Source organism: Macadamia integrifolia, chromosome 12 (genome assembly GCF_013358625.1).
Source record: "Macadamia integrifolia cultivar HAES 741 chromosome 12, SCU_Mint_v3, whole genome shotgun sequence".
Lineage (NCBI taxonomy): Eukaryota > Viridiplantae > Streptophyta > Magnoliopsida > Proteales > Proteaceae > Macadamia > Macadamia integrifolia.
Genome location: NC_056568.1, coordinates 14,998,497 through 15,011,040, shown reverse-complemented (window position 1 = coordinate 15,011,040; position 12,544 = coordinate 14,998,497). Strand labels below are relative to the sequence as shown.

General features: G+C 37.2%; 2 protein-coding genes across 2 annotated transcripts in view; one reads left to right on the top strand and one right to left on the bottom strand.

Annotated features, from left to right (window-relative positions):
• Positions 1–928: 928 nt before the first annotated feature.
• LOC122056956 (auxin-responsive protein IAA33) lies at positions 929–2,146 on the top strand. Its single transcript, XM_042618928.1, has 2 exons — positions 929–1,699; positions 1,868–2,146. The coding sequence occupies exons 1-2, from the start codon at positions 1,269–1,271 to the stop codon at positions 1,944–1,946; spliced, it is 510 nt and encodes a 169-aa protein (XP_042474862.1). The 5' UTR covers positions 929–1,268; the 3' UTR covers positions 1,947–2,146.
• Positions 2,147–11,668: 9,522 nt separating this feature from the next.
• The window catches only part of LOC122058093 ((DL)-glycerol-3-phosphatase 2-like), a 75,831-nt gene continuing 74,955 nt past the window's right edge, over positions 11,669–12,544 (bottom strand). The window contains exon 6 of the mRNA XM_042620556.1: positions 11,669–12,101. Coding sequence (XP_042476490.1) covers positions 11,969–12,101 — 133 coding nt within the window. The 3' untranslated portion in view covers positions 11,669–11,968. The remainder of the gene's footprint in view (positions 12,102–12,544) is intronic.

Sequence of the window (12,544 nt, the reverse complement as noted above, 5' to 3'; positions counted from 1 at the left end):
CATAGATAAAAAGCATGTTTTGAAGCACGGTCTTGAAACAGAACTAATTTGGTGGCTAAACAACGTATAATCTTGTTCTATGGTTGGGTTCCCTTGTCTTGTGGAAAACCATGGTTAAACTGGGAAAACCCATTCAGAGTCAGACCACATCCGGTTCAACACCTGGTCCACTTTCAAACTATTCTTCCCAAAATCATGCCAATATCCCTCGTGGTGAAGAGGAAAATAAAAAATAATTAAATAAATATTTTTTAGAAAAGATAAAAACGAGAAATGACGTGAGGCTCCTGACCACATGAGAGTCAAACTCGCGAGCCGTTCGCCGACCGCAGCGGCGGTCGTCTCCAAAGCCTAGAAATTCCGATTCACAAGAAGCATCCTAATACTATAAAACCAACTTGCACAGCCAATCGTGTATATATATATATATATATATACCATCCAACAGTAGACCAAAGATCTTCATAATAAACACAGATCCCATTACAAATTATTCCAATCTAAAGTTCAAAATCTTGGCTGTCTACATCCAAGCATTATTTGAAACCCGTTTTGAAAATGGAAGATAACTTCTTGATCACGCGACCAATCACCATCCCAAGATTGCTTATTAATAAGAAATCTCATAAACTAAGTTAAATTGAATCCAAAAAATCAAATCAAAGACAACACTTTTGCTTTTGCAAGTAAACCTCTATACACACATAAGGAAATGGATCGGTTGCTCGTATGATGATCTAGTCGTCGGAATCAACATCTAACATCTGTTCTTTTTGTTTTCAAATATACCCTTCTTTATCCTTATAATAATAAAAATTGAGACAGTTGTTTGATGGTGACTCCTAGAACCAGGTGATCATACAAGCAGGAATCCTATCTCCACTTAACACTTTCGTAAGCACTAGGTTCTCTCTCTCTCGCTCTCTCTCTCTCTTTCTCTCCCTCTCAAACTCTTGTATATATCAAAGGAGAAGATTGAGAGGGGAAGCTATGGTAGTAGAAGATGGTCTTCCTCCTCCTGCTCCTATGTTAGATTTTTTCCAAAGGAGGAGCAGTAACTACAGCCATTAATGGCGTTGAAAAAGGAAAAGGAAAGCACGAAGAAGTAAGAGGCGGTTGCACTCACTCCCGACATTTGTGCTCTTCTCATTTATAATTCAAAAAAGCAAACAAATACTCAAAAAATCACAAAACCCTCCCTATTCTTTCCAGCTTCTCTCCTCAATCTTCTCCCACTCAGAGAGAGAGAGAGAGAGAGAGTAGAAACCATGAACGGTTTTGACTCTCACCATGACTTCATGAAGAGGAGGTGGCAAGAAATGAGACTCACCAGCGGCGCCGCCCAAAATCAACGTCGGAACTCCACCGGATTCTTTGCAAGGCTTGACGGTGCAACTACTAATACTAATAATTCCTTCTTGAGGGGTGGTGAAGATGATAATTTATCAACCGTGATTCCACCGGTGACTGTTGTGTTAGAAGGCCGTTCAATCTGCCAGAGGATCAGCCTTCATAAGCACACCAGCTACCAGAGTCTCGCGAAGGCCTTGCGTCAGATGTTTGTTGATGCTGCCCCCGATGCCACTGGAGGAGTCTCATCGGAGATCCAACTCGATCTTTCGAATGCGGTGCCTGGTCACCTCGTCGCCTATGAAGATATGGAAGATGATCTCCTCCTTGCCGGTGACCTTAATTGGAAGTACGTATCTTTTCTTTATTGATTCATCGAAAATCAAAATAATTATCCTACCAGTACTAATGCATCGGATCCCTCCGTATTTAATATGATAAAAAGAAAATTTATCAAAAGTTTGATGAAGAAAAAAGGGATTTGATATCTTTCTTTTCTTCTGTGGTACATATGTAGGGATTTTGTTCGTGTGGCTAAGAGAATTCGAATAATTCCAGTGAAGGAGAATTCGAGAAGGGGACGAGGAAGATCTTAACTGCATCTTACCTTAAATACTGTTACTTATTAAAGGTATGTGTTAGAAAGGAAAGGAAGGAAGGTATATCCAAAACAAAACCCTTTTCAAGGGGATATGAGACATTCTAGGTATTGAGGATTAGGATCATATGTAAGTTCCAGTTTTCTGATATGGATATGAATAAAAGAGTTCGTTTTGAAGGCCTTGCAAGGCTAATCTATCTAAGCTGTTAATCAAGATGAGGAGAGAGAGAGAGATTACATCAACTTATTCTAATTTTGGGGTGATCAAAAGGGATTTTTTTTTTTTTTCGATTTCTTAAAATGAGTACTTTGATCTGTGAATGAGTGAAATCAAAATTATATGAGGACCCCTTTGATGAGGAGAGGAACTGCAAAATTTTATGATAGAAAATAAGTTATGGCCAAATCTGCAAGAAGGTAACTAGAAACTTCTCATATTTGACAACCTTGCTGTTAACATGAGTTACTGTTTAGTGTCATCTCGGCCGGCCTAGAAACCTCTGATCATAGTTTTATACACTCAATCGGTTAGTATCTTGGTAAAGACAACCGGTCCCCCACCAAAAAGTCTAGAATCAACATAGCAGAGTTATTGAAGAAACCGTATTAGATAATTTTCATTTTAATTAAACCCTAAATAAAACTAACAAAATTCTTGGAAGATTCCTACTTACTAACCTAGTGACCATCAGTGTAACGAATCGATGTTTCAGTTTTACACACTCGATTAGTATTCATAGGATAATTAAAAAAGGAGAGATGATTTCTATAGTAATTTGATTGTATTATGTAATTTCAGATTGCTCACCGATTGCATTGCCAAACACCTTTAATGAATGAATCTCTACTCATCATTGTGGGGGTTTAACACGAAAGTTTAAGTTCTTAGGTGAAGATAACACAATAGTATATGAAACACATCCAAGGTCCCATAACCAATGTGGGGCCATACCTCTACAACTCCTAACTTATTATGTGGGAATATAACTCTATTACTCATAATATCTCAACATTCTCTCTTACATATCTAATACTATGTTAAATAAAGTGAAACATCCCATGAAATATCTAAGCTATTAGGTGGACGTAGCTCCTCAAGTATATAAGACACCAAGGACCTGATCGAACTAACTGATATGAGATTATATTTTTGTAACTCCTAACATCCCAAGACTCCCCTTCAAGTGTAGCTTTAGCATGTCTGACTCTATAGGTTAACAAACAACTTAAGGTAAAAACAAAGGAACCTAAGCTTTGATACCAAGTTTGAGGGTCCAACCAAAAATCTTTAGGCATTAGCTGGAGATTGACCAAGGGTATATTAAGACATCTCCAATGTCTCAAATAACTAATATGGAATTATACCTCTGTAACTCCTAACATATCAACATTATTAAACGTAAAAGGCATGCACAGGTTAAAGGTTTAATATGTCACTTGGAAATGGATTTTGCCTAGAAAAGGACTTACAGCTAGTGACACAAACAAAATGAATTGCCTAAAAAATACAAATAGTTCTATTTTCAGTTCTTAGTAGATCAATTTATCCCTTCTATGATGTTCTTTCATACTTTAATTATTGAAGTAGTCAAAAATTTGTATTCAATTTGTGTTTGTCTCCATTTAGAGGAATCTGTATTCGTAAATTCTGTTTTTGAAAACTATCTGAATCTATTTGAATCGGATAATGATAAGGATATTTCAATTTCATATATGAACCTTTTATATTTAATTAAAAAATATAATTAAATAATAATGTATAATAAATTTTTATAATAATAAAATATCCTTGTAAAATTTACAGTATATTACAAGTAACGAAACAAAAACTATGTAATTTTTGGTATGATAATTCAATATCAACCCTAATGGGGTAGTGGATTTAACCCTTCATTTTCTCGTCTTTTTTAATTTCCCGTCGCTCAATGCAGATAGTGAGACCATGCATCACTCTATTCAAACTCACAATTTTATTCTCCAGTCTCGATGTAAATATATAGTAAAAAATTCTTATTCAAAGGGTGTTTGTATCCATTCAAGTGAATCAGTATTCGAAAAAATGGTTTTGAAAAACTATTTGAATCCATTCAAAAGCTAATTGAATATAGATATGATAGCATTTTGTTCTATTCGAATTCAATCCATTCACATCTCTACTTTAAATGGCAAATGTAAGAAATTGGAGGGACCAAGTCCACGTAATCATTTGCTCTGATGTCTTACAACACCTCATTATTATAATTTCGCATCATATTGTTTCAAACTGTAGTAACTCATCTATAGAGACCCTTTAGGGTTGGAACCACTTTAGTTAGAAGTCATCAAATAGCAAGGTCCCTTTCAGATTCAAACTTCTCTCTCTCTCTCTCTCTCTCTCTCTCTCTCTCTCAAAAAAAAAAAAAGAAGACTGTAATGGCAGTAGGAAATTAAGCCCCTCTGCAATTTTAACATCCCAGACCAATTCTCATATATATGAAGGATTCACCTGTCACATAATGAATTTCTCTCAACTGGCCCCACATAGTTCATCACCTTCAACCTATTATAATCCCTTAACATGGAAAAGTTATAAATTTACATATATATATTAAAATTCAAATTTAATACCATACTTCCAGGATACGTTTGGTTGTCCGGAAACGTATGCCACTTGTATACACATGAAGATTTCATTTTTCTAATGAAAAACTGATCATAAGGCTCATCGTCTAGTGTTAAATGTCCATCACAGGATACTAAATTCCCGAGCAACCAAGTATATTATTGCTGATGTGAACTAGACTATGCATGCCTTGTTCATATGAGTTCAATTAATCAAACCTATATAGGTAAGAGGAAAGAAGTTACTTACCAAAAAAAAAAAAGAAGCTGTTCTAAAAGATGGTCTTAAATTCTAGAGAAGAAAATTCATTCATGGCTGCCTTCTTTAACTACTTCTCTTAACATCATATTTGCTACTATTTAGCCATGCCCATCTTTCACCTTTAACTACTTCTATTAACATCATATTCTCTACTATTCACATTTGATAATCCAAATTACTCCCCAAACTCAAGCTTACCATAGTAAATGATATTTTAGTATTTCATTTTTATTTTCTCCTATTCCTGGTCTAGCTGGTGCAAGAAAACTCTTGGTCTGGTCACTTATGTCTGTTGCACGGTAGATGGGATGGAGTGTAACTTTTGAGGATGGGTAGACACCAAGGTCATGTTGGAGGTACAACATTTTGTTTTCGGTTACTTACATAAGTGGGTTGATTGTGAAGGGCCATTAATATACGTAGCAAGGGTTTTGCTATGTGGATATTTTGGTAAATTATCTATATAGGATTCTGCCCTATATTTGTAGAGAGGATTCTTCTCTATGATCAATTTAAAAGAGATGTGAAGATGAGTGATTGTAACACTATTCTCCATTGATAATGAAGCGATCTCATCCAAACCTTGGATGTAGGCAATCTTGTTAAACCAAAAAAATCCTTGTGTGCAACCATGTGATTGTTCTTCTCCAATGCGCCTTCTCTGCTCTCAAATCATCACTTTTCCTCCCCCTTATGTCCCGTTCCATGACAGAAGAGTCCGGTCTCTTACTCAGTCAGGTCTCTTCTCAATTTCTTTGGCTTGGGATCGAATTCGCAAACATGAGCCAGCTGTCTCATGGTACGGAACAATTTGGAACTATGGGATCCCTCCTGGAATTTAGACTTGGGGGTGGCAGATTATTCATGGCAAACTTCCCACAGATGACCAAGTTATGGTTTGGTCTGTTGCATTGGTATCCAAAGACGCCAAGTCGGAATCTCTAGGTCATATTGTTATTGATTGCAGATTTTCATGTGAGGTCTGGATGAGTCTTTTGAAGGTTTTTGATCTTCATTGGCAGGGCTTTCCTTCTATCCAAGAGCTCTACTGTGGTGGAGATGGAAAACTACTTCAGCTCCTATTAAACAGATCTAGGCAATTGTAATGCTTAACACTCTCCACCAGCTTTGATTTGAAGGAAATAGAAGGCAGTACGATCATGTCTGCAGAACAGCCAGTTTTGTGGTAAAAGCAACTTTTAATGACCTTCATAATCTACCGTGTGTAAATCCGGTGAAGGTCAAGTCCGTGAAAGAGCTTCTATTATCTTCTACTTTGCGTTTGATGAGAGCTATCTTCAAACAAAAAGAAATTATGGAATTGGATTGGGTTCACCCATTGATTGGTTGCTAGAAAATTAATATTGATGGGTGGTCATTGGGGAATCCTAGTTATGCTGATGCTGGGGTATCTTTCGGGACTATGAGGGTCGCCCTCTATGTTGTTTTCTTCCTTTGAGGGAATAACATCAAATTACTATGCGGAGTTTGCTGCCCTTCTTTGCACCCATTAATATTTCCATGCATCTTCGCCTTTCATGGATTTATGTCGAGTGTGACTTTCAAAATGTAGATTGGTGTCTAGATAGAAAGGTTATTCCATGGGTTTTCAGGCAAAAATAGCTATCTCCACTGACCTATTTATACGGGATTCAATGGAGCATTTATCATTGCTTTAGAGAGGTCAATACGGTAGCAGACAATCTTGCAAAGCATGTAGCTGCTTCAAGAACTTCTGCTATATGGAATGAGGACAAGATTCACGATCAATGACATTGATGGGATGCACTTCAAGTGATCCTTTGATCTTATAGTGTAGATTGGCCATGATGTCTTAGCTTCCCTCTATGTTGATCCTAATGTTGAAGATGGAGTAGGAGCTTAGGATCTGATCCATCTCTAATCAGATTTTGTTTCTGCTGATGGGAATGTCGAAGGTGAAAAGGAGATCAGGTTATTCTATTATCGTTGCCCAATTGGGATCAATTGTATTCCATTCATTCTTTATTTTAATAAACTCTTGTTGACCTTAAGAAAAAAAAAAAAAGTGTGATTGTTTGTGTGAATTTCAATTATTTTCTGCATCGTTTTATGTTCTTGTTTTCTAGAGATCCCCAACTCAAATATCAAATTTTTTCCAAAATAAAGTTGTCTATATGGCAAAATATCTCTTTTTTCACTTGGGAAACCCCGTGTCCAACCTTATTATGATACAGTGACACTTCCTATTTAGACAATTACTAGTACAAAGATTTTGTACCAAGTAAAAAAAAAAAAACTAATGAAAAATATTTAAGACAATGAAGATATATGGCATATAGACATACATGGAAGACATGCCAATACAAGAAAAATCATATGATTGAATTTCAGTTATTGAAGTTTAATATGAGGCCACTCCAAATTATTCCTTAGATGTTCAACAGTTTGAACTACCACATCATTGCTCCATGTGACACAACTAGTGTGCCATCAACATAAAGTTTGGTGGCTGATCCAATTAGGAAACTTATTACTAAATCATCTATGTCAAGTCAACAGTTAGTAGAATAATAGCTTAAGTTCCACAACTATGGCCATCAACTCCACTAGATTATAATGGAAAATTGAATGAGGAAAAATTTTCCATGGACCACGTAGTGAGGTTCATAACATGATCCTAGTAGGGTCACAGATCATGCATCCCCCACTCAAGTAGCCCTAATGCCATGTAATAAATGGATTCTCGTTCACCTTGGCCTCAGGGAAACTTGATCCATCGAATGAATGAGACAATTAAATTGAAAAAATCGGTGTTTTTCTTTTCTCTTAATGTTTGTTCCAACTAAACTAAAGCTGCATTTGGTATGCGTTCTAAAAAAACATATCTAACGCACACACCTTAATTCTTCTCCATGATCTTAAACATTTGGACATACTAATTATTTACTATATATATATATATATATATAGTGCTAAAAGTCAGCAATCGTATTGAAATAATGAAAGAATGAGAGATACAAAATCACTTCAAAACCCTACTTCACCTTCGGCATGGCCATTAGCAAAACAGAGCTTCGAAGGCAAAAAGGAAATCAAGACTCTTTAGAAAACTGTTTTACCTTTCGCATAGCCATAAAAAAAAACAGAGATCTAAAGCAAAGAAATTATAAGAATCTATAACGAGGTCTATGCTGTAAATCCCAAACCAAATCAAACAAAATAAAAGAGGGCAATGAAACCTAGGCATTGGAACTTCGATTTTTTGCTGCATGTTTTGCTAATTTGTCCTCCACTGTATTGACTCGCGATAGCAATGAATAATGCTCCAAGAGATTTTATCCAAATAGCCTTTGTAGTGCCACCACATTTGCTGAAAACACCAGGGAATGGCTTGCTTTTGAACACAAATGACAACAGCCTGAGAGTCGCACTCTATTATCAGATTTTTAATTTCTTTCTCAGCTGCATGCTTCAGCCCATGGAAAAATGCTGCAAACTCTACCATGAAATTCGTCCCCACATCTTCATAGAAAGCATAAGCGACTAAACTAGTCCCATTTGCAGCTCTAATAATTCCCCACTGCCCCTGACCACCCTGGATTACCAAGTGAACAACCATTGATGTTCAACTTGAAGGAATTAAATAGTGGGGCACTCCATTGAAGCTCTAGGATTCGATTTGCTCGAGTTCCTGCAGTGACTACTCCCAAGGTTTTAGCAAGCAACAAATCAGCCATCGTTATCACCGGTTGACTAAAAATGATAAGTCGCAGATGTCCTGTAGAATGGATTTTATTCTCATACCTATTGGAGCATGCAAGTTGTCAAACCTTCTTCTGTTTCTTTCACTCCAAATATGATAAGGAATAATAACTACCATAGACATCCAGACATTACCACAAGGCACCACTCTTCCTTTTCTTTTCCACCATGAGAATAGACTTTCAATCTCAGGCCAAATCTGATTAAAAAAATTCAGCATTGATGACCATAAAGAAACAAAATACTCACAATGAATAAAGAGATGCTCAAAATTTTCCTCATTTTTACCACAGAGAGAACATCTCAATACCATAGGGACTGACTTGCTTGCAATTTTATCATCAGAAGGAAGAATGCCATGCATTAATCGCCATCCAAAGGTTGATAGGCGTGGGTGAAGGCCCTTCAACCAAACCATACTCCACCGTGCCCTGATTTGGCTTTTGTCCCTTAGTCTTTCCCATGCAAAAGGTACTGAGAATTTCCCTGTTTCTCCTTTTCAAAGCCCCGTCCAAAAAAAAAGGCCGTATAATCGAATTATATTAGACTCAATTTCCTTACTAAATTTAAGAGTTGAAACCCAATATGTATTTTACCAAAAAAAAAAAAAAAAAAACCAACATGTATTATACTCATTTGTTGCATCTTGAATTACCAATAATCATGATTTAAAATACCAGAATTGATGTCTTCCATATCGATCCATCAATACAATACCAGTCAAGAATTGAAATCAAAATCAATCGATACTGCTATGATCCAACCGATTCTGACCGACTGGATTCAACTACTCAAACCATGCCACCAACAGTACCACAGTTTGCCCAACGTTGCTCAGGCATGAATGTTAATGACCATAAAAAGAAATTAAATAAGAATCGACCTCAAAATCCAAATAGTGCAGACTAGCATGTATATAAGGGCCTCATTTTGTCTCTGTTGACGAATTGAATTTTCTCTTGATCCAACACAAACGTTCACTCATGCCGGGGGAGGGGGAGATGGTGATGTAATTGAAGGAAGAGACAAAGCGCCACAAAGATGAGAGAGAGATGGGCATGGGCGCATGGCAGGTGGTAGAAAGACAGTTGCCTCGGCCGCCCATGCCCATGCCCTTGCCCTGTGTTTTTAATTAGGTGGCAGTGTTAGTTTTTTTGTTGAAAACGAAGGTGGCTTCGTCGGCTTCACGGCTTGGAGCCTCTCGAGACTAGAGATTGTTTATATATCTATTCCTTTCTTCTATTATTATTGGCGATAATGACAAGGAAATGTGAAGCAAGCAAGAAGAGAGAAATATACATAGAGAGAGAGAGAGAGAGAGAGAGAGGGTCAACATCATGGGTTTGTCACGTCACCGACTCACGTGTTGAGTTAACCACCACGTCAAGCAGTTGAATCTTCTGCCCCCGTGAGAACGAGGCTTACTGCACTGCACGTGCACCCTTTTTTCTTCCCATATGTGTAACCATGTAAGGTAGGTTTTCTCTGTCGGCAACTACAAAGCATTAGAAAAGAGTTTTGTCAATTTTACTCTCTTTTCTAGGGTACGCATGCAGGGTGTGCGATGTGCCATCTCGTGTCCTTAATTCTCATCTAAGCCTAAGTTTGGTCCAAGTATATGTCTGGCCAAATGCTGGTCTAATTTGAGTTTGGCCTGGGCCAAGCTAATACTTCTTCTGAGATGTGCTTTTTGTGATGAGGAAGTACAGTTCCTGCATATGCACAAGGACTAATGGGAATGCACAAGAAAGTATCCAAAGAGTCGGTTGCTTCACTCTTCATGTGTCTAGGGCCCTAGGCATAAGGGTCATACTCTCCCATAGAAACATTTTTTCTACCTCTTAATAGTTCCTTAAAGGATAAGTTTGTGCAAGTTCATGTATGGCCTATTTCTGATTTTAATATTTGTGTAGGCAGAGGGTTCTTTGACCAAACAAGGTACTCCACACCAGATGAGGCTCCTCTACGGCTCAGCAGAGGTGACAATGCATATTCAATGTCCTAGAGCATGTCGAGGCACGTGAGCATGTGTTGGGGTTTGTGTCTGAGTGCTCTAGGTTGTTGGATGTGCATTATCACCCCTGTTGCGCCGTAGAGGAATCGGATCCTATACACCTCTCACTTTATTGTTGAATGAGTATTTATGTTATTTGAAAAAATAATAGATGTGAAGAGACGATAGGAACAAGGGATTTTAGTGGGATTATAGCACACATCCAACGATAGGAACACTCAGACATGCAACCCAAGGTGCTCAAACACAGCACAAAGCATTCCTCATCGTTGGATGTGCGCTACATGCCCTGTAATAGCAGACGATCTAAATCCAGCTTTATCCTCCTATGGTTTTAGTCTATGATTCAATCCAATCGCTGACCAATTTTGTTACAAATCACATCAATTCTACTGTATCAAACAGTTTTGAGAAGAAAAACAGCAAGAGAAGTCTTAAAATAACTTTCGACCTAATTATGAGAGAAGACATGCATGGATTAGGTTCGACAATGATACTGCTTTGAATGGTCAAATGGTGAAATAGGATCCACATATCTGCGACCCAGTTTCATATGGGAAAAGGCTCAATTGTTTTTAGTTGAGTTGCAATCAAGGATTTAGTTCTCGACATAGGTCTCTAATGATACTGATATGATATCGATCCAAATCGAATCGGTGCATATCAATCACTTTTGCATTTGCTTTAAAAAAAAAAAAATATACATTTTTTGTACTGTTTTACCACTGAAACGATATGGGTAACTAATCCGAATTGATCAAGTATCAAGTATCAATCTCAGGCGATACGATACCAGTACTTAAAACCATATGAAAGATGACTCATAGAGCTACAACTTTTATGTTTTGAGCTTCGGGAAATTATAAAAGCACAAATACTTAAATTTCTTTTGAAGTCACGAATTATTCATGAACAAGGTTACAGCACTGGCCTTCATTCTGGAGCAAGATAATTACATTTTGTTGACATGTTTCTAGACTTCTAACACATCTGTCACCGTAGGATATACAAAATTTCTATAACTACCATCTTAAGTTGAAGACAAATTTCCTTCCCATGAAATTGGAAATATAAAAAGTGGTACTTATAAGCATTCTTGATCTCAAAGGTTTTATATCTTTCTTCCTCATAGTTACCAGACACATACAAATACTTGGCAATTATAGAATCCAAAGTTAACTGGAAGCTGTGTCCTCCAAATGAAATTAAAAATGTAGATGCTAATGAGATTACAGGAAACTACAGAATAGTCTCAACAAAGTCCAATGAATAATGTGGACAACCTGGAGTGTAAAAAAAAAATCTGGTTGTATGTTTCTGAAAAATCAGATGTACCAGGCAGTCACTTCTACATATTCTATACTGCAGCACTAGACATTAAGTTAGTGGCGTTAAATTAGGCCGGAAAATCTTGGAATGGGGGCAGGCCCCAGTCGCGAGGATTGAAATCCAGCAGTGAGCTGAGAACTTGGTCAGCAGCTTTATGGTGAGAACTATCTAACATCGGATCTGGGACCATAACTACAGACCTGCATGTCAAACGCGAACAAAACATACAAATCAGAAGATGAATGGATAAAGATAACAGCCCAGAATGTTCAGCTAATAACTAGGAACCTTTTTGATAGGTTTTAGGGGAACTACACTTTGCTAAAGGTTTTAAAGGCAGAGATTCCAAAGAAGATGGCTTGCACATCTGTCTCAGAGCACAAAAAAAGTAATAATGGGGGAGTTATTCTGGGAGAGGGTAGGGATGGGGGACAAAAGCAAAAAGAGACGCAATGGACATGAAATTGGAACAACCAAACAGTGAAAGTAAAAAAATGAAGCTTACAACATCTCACAAAACTACAATAATCAGAGCCAGTTTATAGAAACAATACACAAATCTAATCATTTGGAAAAAAGCACAATTTGATCCTGTCAAGTACAAAAATCCAAATAAAATTACTTAAATTATTGTAGGCATTGA